General features: G+C 37.6%; 1 protein-coding gene across 1 annotated transcript in view; it reads right to left on the bottom strand.

Moving 5' to 3' along the window:
* Positions 1-11,811, bottom strand: part of LOC145785476 (calpain-A-like) — a 39,146-nt gene extending 27,335 nt beyond the window's left edge. Inside the window, exons 1-4 of the mRNA XM_082597124.1 lie at positions 11,596-11,811; positions 6,844-7,002; positions 6,292-6,423; positions 1,107-1,300 (exon numbers count right to left, since the gene is read on the bottom strand). Coding sequence (XP_082453250.1) covers positions 1,107-1,300; positions 6,292-6,423; positions 6,844-7,002; positions 11,596-11,766 — 656 coding nt within the window. The 5' untranslated portion in view covers positions 11,767-11,811. The remainder of the gene's footprint in view (positions 1-1,106; positions 1,301-6,291; positions 6,424-6,843; positions 7,003-11,595) is intronic.
* Positions 11,812-16,486: the final 4,675 nt, after the last annotated feature.

Below are 16,486 nucleotides of genomic sequence, written 5' to 3'. Positions count from 1 at the left end.
AGAATTCCAAACTTTCTGTAAGGAGAGGGGTATGGTGCACATCACAGGTGCCCCTTACCATCCGGAAACCAATGGAGCGGCGGAGCGCCTCGTACGTACGTTCAAGCAAGCACTTCGCAAATCTTCCCTGCCTCCAAAACAAGCCGTCTTGGAATTCCTACAGCAATATCGACGCACGCCCACTCCGAGTGGCTACTCTCCAAGCCAATTACTCAACAATCGTCAGGTTCGAACCAAGATCGACACGCTTCTCCCCACACCGTCTCAAGTGGTACCCCGACAAAACCCTCACAACACGGACGTCTCTGAAGTTTCAAAACGACATTTCAAACCGGGAGATCCCTGTTACGCGCTATCATTCACTCCACGACGGAGCCAGGATCCTCGTTGGGTTCCAGCCGAGGTGATTAAGCGACAGGGTAGCCGAATCTTCCTGGTACGTCTGCTGCCACATGGTCCGACGTGGAGGCGCCATATGGACCAAATGCAACCTCGCTATGCATCATCGGAGGACCAGGAGCCGGGAGAAACTCCTGCACCAACAGTCGACTCCTCCGCTGTCTCCACCTCAGCTCGAACGGATTCGGACGACACACCGACTGTACCGGATTCGGGCCACACAACCCACGAAGGTCGAGCCGTCGCCGCAGACCTCCGGCCCGTTTCGGACTTTGAGAGTTATTGTTTAATTCGGTGTCTTGTTCATATTTTTCTTTGTGTATAAAAATTATCGGGGGAGGTGTTATAGTCGTCATTTTATTTACGTTGAATATATGTAACTCGTGACCAGCGTCACTACATAATCACAGTTCAGCGTTTTCTGGTACAGGCGTTGGAATTGATTACTACCGCACTGCGCGTGTAATCAATTGAGCGTTCTGTACCACGTTCCTTAGTTGATTGTTTTGCGTTTCTTTCTTACTATATATTGCGTTGCTTTTATACACTGAATCAGTAAGTAACAAGAGGTAAATGGTTTTCTCACTTGGTTGGCTATCGCTACAATTATTATTGTTTATTTTATATTAAACGTCTGGAAATACAACAATGTGTAATAGAAAATAAATTTTGAAACACAAGTAGCATATTACTATGGATTCTATTACTTTGCGTATGCCTTTTCCAGCAAAGGAAGCCAGAACTCGTTTTTGTCAGCAGATCTTCCGAAACACAGCCTTCCATTAATTGTAGGCAAGTAGTCATCCACTACGATGTCAACCCAGGTTCCAAATCTCCAAAACCGAAAGTGAAACACACCCGCGTAGTCGGGTCCACTCAAGTTCTGATTGGCCGGCACTAACTGAAGTAAAACAAATTTCATTTTATGATTGCCACAGTGTGGGTCTGGGTAATGTGGACCAGTGACTCTCAAAGCGTGCGTTATGACGCCATGGCGCGTTAGCCTATATCTCTTGGCATTGATTTTAACACAAAAGTGCCAGTTTCATTCGTGTGCAGGTCGAAAGCAACCAGAAAACTGTGATACCGGGAACGACCACACCGGTCAAGCAGGATATCGGTTTAGCGTTATTTACAGGTTAATTGTGATTGGAAAACCGAGACAATATCAAAGCTGCTACCAATTTAATTTGATTTTTTGCTATGGTTGCAGTATCATACAATATACAAAGCCCCGATTGCTCAGTCGGTTAAGCGTCTGATTTCATAAACAAATAATTTACAAGATGAAAGGGCGCTGGTTCGACCAGGGGCACCGGAACGATTTTTGACTGGGGGGCAGAATTATGAAAAAAGGCACTTTTGTTTACTTAAAGGCCAATTTTTTTAAGTTTTAAGACAAGATATAGCGATAATGCTTATCTATCAGCTTACTATTGAGTAATGATAGCCTACAAGTGTCCGGTATACAAAGAAGGGCATCATGCTATGTTGTAATGATGTAATCTAGTGTGTTTCATAATTTAGTGCCGTGAATATTATTTTGAGGCAAAAATGAAAGATTATGATTAGGTTAAAAGCATCCGCCCCCCTGTCCCCCCCCCCCCGCTTACGGCGCCCCTGGGCTTGACCTTCATTTAGCGGCATCTATAGTAGGTTTAGTAAGAAGATTTCACAGACAAAACATTTCAACAATGGGAATTTTGGTGAACTGGCCTGCATCGGTGGTTCAAAGTCTCTGCAAGTGTGCAAAATTACTTTAAAATACTTCAAAAATTAAACAGACTCTTGTAACTTTACTCTATTACTCTAGTAGGCTATTAGCAGTGATGGGCATTATCGGCGATGATTTACCGGCGATAATAAATTTTTATCGCCTATCGTTATCGCTCAATTATTTTTTCAGTTATCGTTTATCGTTATCGCCAAAGGCAATATTTGATTATCGCCGATAATCGCCGATAAATTTTATTTCGGATCAATACACAAGTGGAAAGACCACGAAAAGTAATATTTTTACTAGCCACCTAGTTAATGAAACTAAAATTGAATACCAGTTCTTCTTCAGTGCCTGAAGTGTGTGTGCAAAGGTCGTTGTCAAGGGAAGGGGCACGTCCCCCCCCCCCCCCTGTAGCGACGGCCCTGACAACACAATAATTTTTAGAGTTGCAAATTGCAATGCAATGAAATGCATGCAGCAATTCTCTTGTTGTTTTGCTGCAATCAGCAATCGCGAGTGAATTTTACAATTAAAATGTAAGCGCACAGGCGCCACAGCTTCCTTTAAAGAGAAGCGAAAGAAATTGGCAAGTGGTTTGTGAAAGTGTCGCAATACGAGGCCGCTTTCAATTAAGCATTGCAGCAGAAAGAGAACTCTGATTGCAGCATCGTGCATTTTACCGCACTTTTCAAGATCAAGACTCTGGAGAGTGGGATTTTATTGCATAGGCTTAGATTAGGGGCGTAGCAAGTTAAAAGTTGTTCCTGTTTAAAGTTAAAGAAAATTAGTCATGCAGTAGGAAGTATGAAGTATGAAGTAGATAGGCTATGTATGACCGTCGAGAAAAGATGCAAGAAGAATACAGCAGGCCTATAGTTCAGTGCTCTCGCCAGAGCGAAAAAAGTATGGAGGGGGGGCACCTACCCAATAGGAGAGAGCACCAAAATGTTAACCTAATGAACAAGTCATAAAAAAGCCGATCACATAATAAACACCATAAGTTTTCGTGGGGCAACAATATTATGAATACTGAATGGTAATTTTGCAAATCAGAGTTAACAAATAACTAATCAACATAGTAAGAAATCGGTTTATAAAGAGAGGCCATAGAGACAAAAACGTAACAAATAATAGCCTATAGTGAATTTGAATGAAAAATCATTTAAAATTCAGCCAGAGAAGTGGAGAAGCGCTGCAAACTCACTCAGTGGAATCCGAGGATCGGAAGCTCAGGGAGTTTATCAGAGAGATTTTGGCATTAAATGGCTGATTTTAACATTGAAAAATCCGATATTGTTGTTCCGATATTAATTTCGTTTGATTTTGCGTTTTTTGGAATTTTTTCAATTATTGCTGATTTTGCTGTAAACAGCCCTTTAAGCAGAAGGCAAAATACAAAGTTTGGCATTGTTTATGGTATTTTCATTTAATTTAATTATTTTGCCTACTGCACGTAAGCGGCAGTGTAACTTAATTGATAAAAGCATCCAACTGGTATCTGAAGGTATAATTATAAGCACTGTTGCGATTCTATTCATGCATACCTTACAAAAATTTTTGTCCCTTTACAGTATATTATGATCGATTTTTCGTCATGTTGATAAAAACAGTTCGTGCTGCATGGGATGGGGCAGCGCTAATCAAGAAAAAATAATTATCGTTATCGGACATTATCGGCGATAATTTTATCGTTTATCGTTATCGCTTAACTTTTTTTTGATTTATCGTTTATCGTTATCGCTTTAGGCATTTTTCGTTTATCGATTATCGTTATCGCTTAACTGAAAAATGAGTTATCGCGCCCAACACTAGCTATTAGACTCTGTTACCACCTATTTTATTAGTACGAGACGATAAAAGAAGACGAAGTATTTCTCTCATCCATGCAGATTACAGTATTGCTCCAGCAGCAGATGACAACCAGTTGAAAGGAAGCTAGAAACAGTTTCATTCCCCAATGACACTTCAGGTGAATTGAAAGCTTTAATGAAATTTGATGCTTTCATATTACAACACTGAAGATGTAGCCTATCTGGACTTCGGCCTATATAAAAATTTCAACTTTCTTGTTATAATTTACTAACTACTTTTTAGACCTTCTTGTTTTGTCTATTTTCCTAATTCTCTCGTTTTAGATTTAGATGTTCTTTTCTTTCACTAATTGATTTAAACATTTCAATACGTTTTTTTCTTTACTACTCCCTTGTTCATTTTTAATTCATTTCTTATATAAAATTTTCATTATGACATCATTATTGAAATGCATTTTTACTTTTAACCTATCGTTGCTATGCCAATGTCATTGCATCTCAACATTCTTAGAATTTAGTTCTGTTTAAATTAGCGGTTCAGTTTGTTTGCATCTCAACATTCTTTGAATTAGCAGTTCAGTTTGTTTTTATTCCTTGCTATCACGATAATAAATAGTGTAGGTTATGTCATCGTTAGAAGTCAGACAAGTCAGACAAATGATAGGAGCTACAATACGTAGAAACTAGTTTTATAGTTAAAAGTTCTCTCCAATTACAATTTTAATAGATTTGAATTTTTACATGTTAATTATCATCTTATTATCTAGTGTATTGACCTAAAGTCTTATAGTTATGTATAATATTTGATCTTTTCTATTTCTTTACTATATTATCTACTTTTTTAACACTTTCATTAAATTTTATAACCATCTTAATAGTATATCATTCTTTATTATTGTTGCAGTTTATACTGATGAAGCCACACTTGTGTGGCGAAAGCTCTGTATTTAAATAAACCGATTCTTCTGATTTGGTGTGATATTGTTTACTTTATTTCTTGTTATAGTTTGTTTTTATTTTTGATAGCCAAACACATCAACATGAGGCAGAGCGGTTGATAAGATTCGATGCAATCAGGAGAGCTGTTGTGCACCACAGACCGACCCCGCCAAGTCACTCATTGCATCCTGCACAAATTGCACAGCAGTCTGTGGCATATAACGGAACTGCCGCATTGCCGCTGTAACAAAAACACTTGCAGACTTTGGCAGAAAGCAAAAGGTCAAACACAGTGCTGGAATTGCACAATAGGGTGGCTCGTTTTTGAACTTTTTTTTAAAATTCTCTCGGGGTAGTGGGGAAATGGTACTAATGAGTGAGAAAACAATCATGACAAAATTTGAGATTCGTAACAAATTGTCTTCAGCCTCCTCATGGGGCCCGAAAATCGAAAAATGGGGTCAAAAACGCATTTTTTTTCAAAAATATTTTTAGTTTGGGTAGATACAATATTGTTTAGATATATCTAAATAACCTAAAAAAAAAATTGAAGTCATTTGAACTATTCCTTCAGCTTCCTCACAGCTTCTGAAAATTTTCATTTTGCTGAAAATTTTGCATTTTTGTTTGTGGTTACATAACTACAAACTTCGCCAATGACGTAAATTCACATAAAAGACGTCACTTTTTCCTACCAAATTAACCCAATTTCATTAAAAAATGACGCAACAGCTCAGGGCAGGTCTATAAAGAGAAAAACAATGACGTTTTATAGCTGGCAAAATGTCTAACTCAATTATGTTTCATGTAACCACCCACAAAAATGCGAAATTTTCAGCAAAATGAAAATTTTCATAAGCTGTGAGGAAGCTAAAGGAATAGTTCAAATGACTCCAATTTTTTTTCTTAGGCTAATTAGATATATCTAAACAATATTTTATCTACCCAAACTAAAAATATTTTTGAAAAAAAATGCGTTTTTGACCCCATTTTTCGATTTTTGGGCCCCATGAGGAGGCTGAAGACAATTTTTTACAAATCTCAAATTTTGTCATGAGCGTTTTCTCACTCATTGGCACCATTTCCCCACTACCCCGAGAGAATTTAAAAAAAAAGTTCAAAAACGAGCCACCCTATTGCACAACATATGCGTGCAGGTCATCTGCATACTTTGTGTAGCCTATTGGTATTTTCTTTCATTGCAGGGTAATTTCTAGTTTTTAACTTCAATTTGGCGTTGGCAAACGTGTTTCTGCACAAAAGTTACAAATTACAATACATCCACAAGCTTGCCTGCTTGTGGAATCGTTTTAGGAAGGCGATCAATTCGTATGCTATAGTGATAAGGCCTGAATGATTCTATTGCTGTAATTTTATGGTTATTGAAATAAAAACAAAAACACACGTTTTTGTGTGTTTTACCTTCTTCATGAATTTGGGCGAACGGGATATTGCGGCACATGAAGCCAGCCACCAGCAATCTCCAAGCAAACCCTGCACGATGTCCTCACTACTGACGCCGTCGTTCAGCAGTTTGGGCGATCTGGAAATTTCCTGCAAAGATTAATTAAGCAAAATAATATAGTTGTTCTGTCATAATTTTCATTTTACATTATGTAGGCTAGGTGCTTTCTTTGAATCATAGTTCGATATTGCTTACGAACAGTTAACAAAACCCAAACGAAATATTCCTCTGACCTCATAAACCATAAACAAACAGTAGACTAGTTGCAAATGAGTAAGCCTATATTCAGTCAAAGTTAAAAATATTTATAATCATGTGCTGTTGTGTTGACTAGTTGTGAATATTTGCGGAAGAACAATGAAATTCTTTACGAAAAGTCTTCTTCTTTTATTGTCGCACTTGATTCCAAGCATTGACTGCCTCTTTCATGAAAAGTTTCCAAGATTCTCTGTTGTTTGCTGTACGAAAAGTCTATCAGATATTATTTAGTTATTTATTTTCTAAGTTACTTGTGGTCTTTTCCATTCGATATTGTTCCAGTTCTTCGGAGCCTCTGTGGAATAATAGAGAGTAGCTGCCTCTGCAGGAAAGGTAGCATCTTCGTAGACGTATATTTTTCCAGTTTCTTCTCTTTTTTTCTCTATTGATTTTTTAATTTCAGCAATATCCTGATAAAAATACAAACAAGCAAGTCTTATTTTATTTGAATAAGACTATACTGACGAAGCCACACTTGTGTGGCGAAAGCTCTATTTAATAAACTTGAATTATTGGCTGTATTAAAATAACACTGATAAAGTTGTTTTTTTTACAGCCAATAAAAGTATGGTTGTTTTGTAACAACATTTTTTTTAATATTGGCAACTCATCTACCATCCATTTTTGGATAATTTTACAAATAGGCTACCCAGACTCAACCCACATTTGCGCTCATATTTCCTGATTTAATTTTCAAACGAAAAGAAATAACAACAAGTTGAAATTAAGGAATGGGGCTCTTTTTGGAGCAAGTAATTAAACAAGCAAGAAAAATTGGACTTGTTTGTGGCTCATAAATAACCCACGTGGTATGCCCACAAGCCTATAGATACCCACTAGAATTTTCACTAGGCCCAAGCTGGGCTTGCTGGCTTAGAAGTAAAGTGTTTCATGAAGATGCTCTTAAGTTTGAAGTTGCATTGCCGTCACATACGTCACAGTCACGTATACATATCGATATGCCAATTAAAATATAAGCACAAAAAATGATCTCAAGCTGCCACTGCTGTCGAGACACACGATTTAAGCTGATTTTGTTTGATAATGAGGTTCATCAACGTGTCCAAACACACTTTTAGAACTGCATCACAAAGTGGAAGGACGTCTAGCCGAAAACGTTTGAATGTTAAACTATTTTGTAAATATGTAAAAAATATATACTGTTGTAATGCTCAACCCTGTGGTATTGTTGTGTCTTGCCTGTCTTTGGTATAAAAAAGCAAACTCTCTCCCGAAACTATATTATCTATAGGATAAGTAGGCTATACAGTGAAGTTGAGGAAACGGAAACAGTTTAAAAGAGAAAAAAAAAGAAAAGGCTTGTTCAGAAAAAGTGCCAGCAGGCGATTTCAAAAGCGAATGGCAACGCTGTTGGCAACGCGGCTGGATACCAACAAACCACTGTCCATTTCAATGATGGAAAGTTAATCAAACTCGCTTTCCAATGATGGCTAAATTGGCATAGATTTTGTTCCTATAGCCTACCAGACACTTCCACAACAAGCGAGCGTTTGTGGTCTGCTGCTGGTAACATTGTGGCACCAAATCGAGCATCCTTGAACACATCAAGGGTTTGTGACATGCTCTTTCTCAGAGGAACGATCATGAATGCCATTGGACACGTGACTTCTTCGAACGATTTTATCACCTCCGTTGACTGTGTCCATTCTTTTTCTTGTTTGTAGGCTATTGCATCTTTTTTGTATTGAGTAGAAGTTTTATTTAATTAAAAAAAACTTTTCAAAACCTGACACCAGCTTACCCGGACATCATCAACAGAATCGTTTCAAACATCCCGGTCTTTTACCAAATTTGGTTGTTTGCGTTTCTGCAATCTGGTGTTTTGTCATGTTTGTCTGAGAAAGGATGTTGGCTGTCGACCTCTTTTCCTGATGCCACACTTTTGTTTGCACAAAATGATTTTTAAATTTTCTTATTGATTTCTAAAGCAATGTCCTGCTAGCTGAAAAATATTTCGTTTCGTTTCGAAATTAAGAAATATTTCGTTTTGACCTAAAAATATTTAGATTCGTTTCGTTTCGCAGCAAAAATCTTTAAGAAGGATTGCGTTTCGACTTGAAAAAGTTTGTTTTGAACAGCCCTATTACAAATAAAGGGCTTCATCAGTAGCTGGTAATGAGAAGACATGGATCAATAGACACTGCCATTGCAATTTGGTAAAATTTTGAAAGTTAAATCATGATGTCAAAACAGAAAATTTATTCTTTCCACTAACATCAATTTGCGATCGATCTACACTTTTCTGTGGGCAGGGTAGCAACATATTTTCGAACATAACAGACGTTAAGCAATTTTTTCAGAAAATGGGCAATGGGCAACCTTCAACATTGGCAATGGCAACATTGCAATCTTCAACGCAATGTCGTTTCCGACGGTAATGTGCCAAGGAGTTGGCAGTGCTCCGTCTGCGGATGTTTACCTCAAATTTAGTAAACTTTAAAAATGAACGATACACATAATCGTCCTAGATGAAAAGAAAATCTTTCAAATTCAGAATCTTCTGCAAGTAAAAAGCTAAAATGTTACACGCGTGTGATCAGAATGGTTTGAGACGTAGAAAGCCTGGTTTTGTTGTTTAGTGACATAGAATCAAGGAATCAAATGGTTTACCGGAAAAGCTGAATAATTTTTAGTTTCATATTGTTCTTTTACTTCGTTTGGTTCGTTGCTTACAATGTTTTCGAAAACATAGATTTGAAACATAAACCGACACTTGTGTCTTGTATAAAGAGTATAGGAAAGAGTGAATTTACCGTTTCTCTTTATATTTTAACGAATTGAAACAACAAAAGCAGAAAAATGTTGTCTACTATGCATCAAAGATAATATGTCTCAACATTTTTTTTCCCCATTTGTTGAAATCCAACCCAATGTAAAGTATTAGGCATATTTTCCAAACCAAATGAAAACATATTTTTTATCAACGTCCGGTTGAAAGGTGTTTCTTTTAAATGTCTCATAAGTCATAAGCATTAATTTTCGAAGATATCATAATACCAGTTTGACATCATCATCCAGTTAATTGTAAACTCAGCAACAGAAGTTGTTTTCTGAGACATCGCGTCAGTTGTAGCTCTTTTTATGAGAAATATTGAAGAACTTCCGCGTGAAATGTTTACACAGATCTAGAACAGAATCGATTTCATGATTATGTTAAAACACGGAATCATCTTTGTTGAGTGTGTTCGGGGCCTCGTTATTGCTGCACTTTTTTTTATCGAATCTTCTACATTTGGTTGATACACAACAGGTTGATAAAATCATTTTGCGACGGAGTTGTATATTGGAAGGTCCCATTTACTACACTGGGTGGTAAGCTGAAGGTACACAAGAATATTTTGCGCTGTTTGGGGCTTGGTGCCACAGATACATGCTATTGGGAATGTGTTGTAGCCCCACTTTACCATTGCAGATTTAGTACAGCCAACACTGGTTCAGAGTCGATTCAATGTTTTCCACTTTGCCCAGGGGGCGTTTGCTAGTGGGGGAGGGACTCTAATGGTGGAACCTTTATTTCCGCATATGATGGGCCGCTATACAAATGAGATTAGAGAGGTTGAAACAAAGACTCTGTATGCAGTTGTTGTTCTTCGTCAACGTAAAGTGTCTTGTACGAAAGAATGTCTTCTATTGTAAGAACCTTGGTAAAAAATCGATCAGATTTTTGTCTCATTGGTTCTGTGAACTTTTATCTTTGCACGGACTTGTCTCTTCTAAACGTATTTATCAAAGACCAGAATGCCAGTAGCGTGCCTGTCATACATTCTGTCTCTTACTTCAAGCAAAAAAGAAGGAATAGTTAGTTGGTTTTGGTTTTGAGTCATTATCAGCGGACTGAAAAAATCCCTGATAGTCTATTCCTGGTAGTTTCGCATACTGGTAGAGGCTCTTGACGCAGGGCCGGTCATCGATATTGACAGAGTGAAGTTTCCGATTGTTGTTACCAGGAAGTTATTCCACCTACTAGGTGCCGCTGAATAGAAAGCAGTCCTGAAATGCGTTGCTCAAGTGCAAACCTCAAGAGCCGAACCAGCGCAGCTTGTCTTTAAGACGGGCGCCAAACCACTGAACTAACGAGTTGCAGCAATGGAAAGAACTGTAGACCTAGTTGGAAATAAAATGTAGGTTTCACTGCTGGAGTCTTTTCGAAAATGATAGAATGGTTCTTAAAGTATGTTTCGAAAAGATTCGACAGAAGAACAAAGAAACAACGTGCAGCAATGCGTTGCGACACCTCACGAGTGGACAGGCATCTGCTTTACAAAAAGCATTGGTCATTCGAACGCTTCGCAGGTTGACTGTTTGAGACCAAGTGACTCAAACCATATCGTTACCTTTATCATTTCACGAATGATGAGTACTTGAGTACTAGTAGAAATAAACAACCACTTCCTTTGCTAAAAACTTTTTTGGTGGTGACAAACCTTCATTTTGGCTTTGAAACGCCAAGTGGCTCAGGTCATCACTTTATCGGTATCATTGCCAAAGCACAAAAAATGCATTAAAATTGGGCCACGCCCAAAATTTGCATTAGCCAGACTGGTTTATTGTTACAAATCTTGGTAGGCCTACAACCTACCGGGTCTGAAAAAACTTCCACATTTCAGAAACAATAAGCTACTTTTGTACTTTTTTACAAGTGTTTTTACAATGAGTCGTGCCGTATTGTAGCCACACAGTCGTGAATATTGCAAGCTATTGAGAGCAACTATCGTATCCGGCCGTAAGAATCCATGTCTTAGGTGTTTTATCTTCTAATATACAGCAGTGATTCATCGTAAGAATAGCCGCAGTGATGATTTTGCTCACTTTTCAATCCTTCGTGCAATGATGTTGCAATAAGTTTTAACCAAATTTTAAAGATTTTGACTTGAACGTTTGAAGAGCTTTTATGAGTTATGGTTCATCTTCTGTTCGTACAAACATTCCAAACTAAAAATTTGAACCAAGCAAGGATAGATCAACAAATATAATTGACTTACACTTGTAGCATCGCCGATGCTAGTAGACGACAAACCTTCCATGTTTTCAATTATTTCAGCATGTGTGTCCTCTGATACGGTTGGTTCAGGAGGAAGTACGAGATCCCTGGTGGTCTCCTCAAACTCCAAATCACTTTCCTCTTCATCGGAGTTGAAAAGAGTGTTTCCCATGTTTGTATATGGTGTTGTAACAGTTAACTTTTTTTATTCGCTTTCTGTAACTTTAAAATAACTACACTTTAGTTTTAATTCAACGAATACATCGTTTGACGAATGCCATTTATCAACCAAGGAGAATACGTAGTTGGCCTAACGTTGTTGAAAATGGAAATGCTCATCCGATACGAGTAGTGGAAAATTTCATTGTTTGCATGAGCACAAGAGTTCACTCCTTTCCACGTTCCTTTCTCTGCTACGCTAATGAGGAGATAACTAGCAAAGTGAAACTATCCCCGCTGACTGTAACTTTGCCTCTTACAAACGCAACCTACTAACCTCCAACTTTAAACCTACCCGCATGAATAAGAAAGACAGAGGTTAAATGTAACAACGATGTATTAATACAAGACAATCAATATAATCTAGTACCAAGTGACACAAAACAAAGTGCTTCTATTTAATAAGTTCATCATTTTTATTATTTTATCGTTGTATTGTAGAACGTGTTCTTGCTGTTTAGGCTTACATCAAATACATCCGGAAGATCTGCATTGTTTTGCAATCAAATGAAGCCTATTCAACTATTTTCAAACGAAGACAGATTCAATCATAATAAGCAAATTGACAACAATCCAGCAAACACGGTGTACCATTGCTCATCAAAACTATACTATGCAACTTTGCTACATTTGTTTTATATGACAATCCTCTAACTAAGCAGAAAATAAAACGTAAGCTAGACTATGGCCTACTTTATAAAGCACGATTGGTGACGAGAGTAGACAGCCTACATGCTCAACTTGCCATGCCCCTTTCCCCTTCTATTGCTTCATTGTCCCGTTTGCTACACTTAATGTTTCTCTCCCATCTGCTTGGCAAGCCTGTCTCGGCTTGCAACAACCACACTGTTATTGGCGCTGTGCTAATATCCGCTTTTGTAAAGACACTTCTGAGCAAAGGTGTTCTGACGCATCGGCAATGTTTGCAAGGTTGCAAGGCAGCAGCCCACAATGGTTGTACATATACGCTTTCATTAAGTACAAACAAAGGTGCAAGCTAATATATAATACAATAAGCATGCCTGAACTTAAAAGTGTTACTCGGGCGGAAAGACTTTTAAATCAGACCATTATGCAGTCGGAAAAGAAAATATTTTTCTTTATTTACATCGGAAGGAAATAAATTAGCCCAAACATCTAGACCGCGTCGCCGCCACTACCTAAGGGTGGTAAAAGGCAGAGCCCCTCGACCCTTGAAGTGGCGAAGAAGGTTCAAACAAGGAAGAAGCTTCTAATTCAGTCCAAAAGTGGCATCCTCTACTTTAAAAGTAGTGCGTGCTACCGCTACTCAGGTTGAAAAGCTGGAGCTACTTGCTACTGCTACTCGGGCTAAAGTAGTGCGCGTTACCGCTACTTTTCCCGCTACTTTTGTCTTAACCTAAACTGACATAGGAAGCAGTTTATGACGTCAAAATGACTTTGAAAACGAATAATATCATTTGTCGTTTCACAAAACACGTATTAGGTGAAGTTCATTGTTATGCATCTTCCTAAAACACAAGCATTTCAAAATGCGAGTAGCTGAGTCCTTCCCGATTTGGCTTCAGCACGTCTTTTCCAACGGAGATAAAAATTCTTTCCCCCGCAGCACTGGAAGGAATGGGAGTGTTGTATTTAATAAGGCTGTTTTAAACAAACATATTTCGAAATTTCGAAATTTGTTGTTTTGTCTCGAAGCAAAGTTCCTTAATTGTCTTAATTTCGTTTTGTTTCAAAGCAATTTCTGAGTGAAGAATGTCGTTTCGTTTCATTTCGAGATCCAAACCATTGCGTTTCGTTCTACGTTCGAAATAAAATATACAAGGTTGTTTCATGAAGATGCTATTGAATTTGAAGTTATATTTCAGTCAAACTTAAGTTTTTACCAATATGCCAATCGAAATATAAGCACAGAAAAATGATTTCAAGCTGCCACTGGTGTCGATCCATGATTTCAGCTAATTGTGTTTGATAACGAGGATCACCAACGCGTCCAAAACACTTTTAGAACTGCATCACAATGTGGATGGAGAAATATCAAATACAGCAAAATTCCAAAACAAAACTTCGTTCCTAAACTTTTCATCAAACTTTCTTATACAGTCGCGCTCAAAAGTTTAAGACCACCAGTCAAAATTTTGGATTCTTACAATAATCTATGGAAATCATTTTAAATGTTATGTCATATTAGGTTTTATGCCATTACTGCACTGTTATGTAACAGAGCCTTCTGTTTAAGCCATTATGAATGAGCTATTTCTTTCAGAAATAAAAAATTTAAACTCTTTTTCAAGATTTGTTGCTGAAAGAAATGGGCAAAAAAAGGAGCTTTTCAGCTGTGGAGAGGTCAAACATTGTTATATTAAAGGAAAAAGGGTACTCAGAAAGAAAAATATCCGAAAGACTAAAGTTCAGCAAGACAGCAGTCCATCAGGCAATAGCTAAATTTGAAAAATTTGGAAGTTTAGTGGACTTGAAAAAGGGTGGTAGACCCAGGGTTACCAGTCCAAGAGATGACCATGTGATGAGGAGGATGGTAGTGCGTTCACCCACATGCTTTGAGGCCAAATTCATCGCTAAGACGGCTTTTCATGGTAATGTACTTACATTTGTACCTTTACACAACAAAGCCGATCTATTTTTTTTTACTGGAGTATGTGGGTGAACACACTACCATCCTCCTCATCACATGGTCATCTCTTGGACTGGTGACCCTGGGTCTACCACCCTTTTTCAAGTCCACTAAACTTCCAAATTTTTTAAATTTAACTATTGCCTGATGGACTGCTGTCTTGCTGAACTTTAGTCTTTCGGATATTTTTCTTTCTGAGTACCCTTCTTCCTTTAATATAACAATATTTGACCTCTCCACAGCTGAAAAGCTCCTTTTTTGCCCATTTTTTTCAGCAACAAATCTTGAAAAAGAGTTTAAATTTTTTATTTCTGAAAGAAATAGCTCATTCATAATGGCTTAAACAGAAGGCTCTGTTACATAACAGTGCAGTAATGGCATAAAACCCAATATGAGATAACATTTAAGATGATTTCAATAGATTATTGTAAGAATCCAAAATTTTGACTGGTGGTCTTAAACTTTTGAGCGCGACTGTAAATCAACTGATGATCTGGGATGCGCGGTATGACAAAACATTTGAAATAAAGTAAACAATATCACACCAAATCAGAAAAATCAATTTATTAAAATATAGAGCTTTCGCTACACAAGTGAGGCTTCTTCAGTATAATCTTATTCAAATAGAAACAAATAGAAAGCTCTATATATTTTAATAAATTGATTTTTTGATTTGGTGTGATATGGTTTACTTTAAATGGAGGAAAGTTCAGGAAACGGAAACGAATGAAAGAAATGCTGCAGGGTGGGGATGTTAAAAGAGAAAATACTTGTTTACAAAAAATGCCAGTAGGCGATTTCGAAAGCGAATGTCAACGCTGTTGGTAACGCAGGTGGATACCAACAACTAGCCAGTGTCCATTGCAATGAGGGAAAGTGAATCAAACTCGCTTCCCAATGATGGCTAAATTGCAGTGATGTACGCGTATACAAAAAATATTGACGCCGTCAGCGTAAACGCAAGCACTAGCGTAAACTCATTTTGTTTGCTAGGTGCCAAACATTCACACGGTATAAACCACTCGAAACAAACAAGTTTTATTTTGAATTTCCACGAAGATACACAAGCATCTGAAAGTGTTCATCTGACATTTTGCTGCGTTTTGGTTTCAATGTGTCTTTGCCCATTGAAAACATTCTTTCAACTGCAGCGCTGGAAGGTATTGGCGTAACTGGCTATTGCATCGTTTTTGTATTGAGTAGAAGTTTTGTTTAATTTCAAAAAACTTCTCAAAACCTGACACCGGCTTACCCACACATCATCAACAGAGTTGTTTCAAACATCTAGGGACGGTAGATTACGGGACGCGCAACTCCGTTGTTCCGCCAACATTAGAAGGGTCAATTGCCAATTTGACATTTTTTTTTACGCTTTGTTGCTCGCTTGTTTTCAACTAAAAACCTTAAATTACTTTAAAACCAACTTCATTCTTCTTATATAACCTATAAAATGTACATTATTTTGTAAATCAGAAAAAATCGTAACCCTTCTAGTGTTGCGGATAAGCCAAAAGCGGATGTAGTTGCGCATCCCGATATTCTACTGTCCCTACAAACATCAGCTTTTTTTACCAAATTTGGTTGTTAAGGTTTCTGCAATCTGGTGTTTTGTTTTGCTTGGCAGAGAAAGGAAGTTGGCTATTTACCTCTTTTCTTATTGCCACACTTTTTTTGCAAAATAAGATGTTTAAAATTTCTTGTTTACTTCTAAAGCAATGGTCTGCTCTCTGCAAAAATATTTCGTTTTGACCTAAAATTATTTTTGTTCATTTCGTTTCGTTTCGGAACAAAAAATTTTTAAGAAGGATTTTGTTTCGTCTTAACAAAGTTTGTTTCGATCAGCCGTAAAATTTAATAAAGAAACATTATAAATCGGCATTGGGAAAGCTCAAGAACTTCCCTCTGTCTGAAAAAAAAACCTTCACTTCACAGTTAACTTTTCTTTCCGTAGGCTACTGACGTTTTATTCGATGTCACCACAACACCAAAAAATTCATCTTCGAAGCCGTGGCTGGTGTTGATGTCACTCTTGTCCGTATCAACGTGGCTTGATATTTTTCGC

This window comes from Aplidium turbinatum, chromosome 16 (assembly GCF_918807975.1).
Source record: "Aplidium turbinatum chromosome 16, kaAplTurb1.1, whole genome shotgun sequence".
Classification (NCBI taxonomy): Eukaryota; Metazoa; Chordata; class Ascidiacea; order Aplousobranchia; family Polyclinidae; genus Aplidium; species Aplidium turbinatum.
Note: the sequence above shows the minus strand (reverse complement) of the source record. Positions and strands in the feature narration are given on the sequence as shown.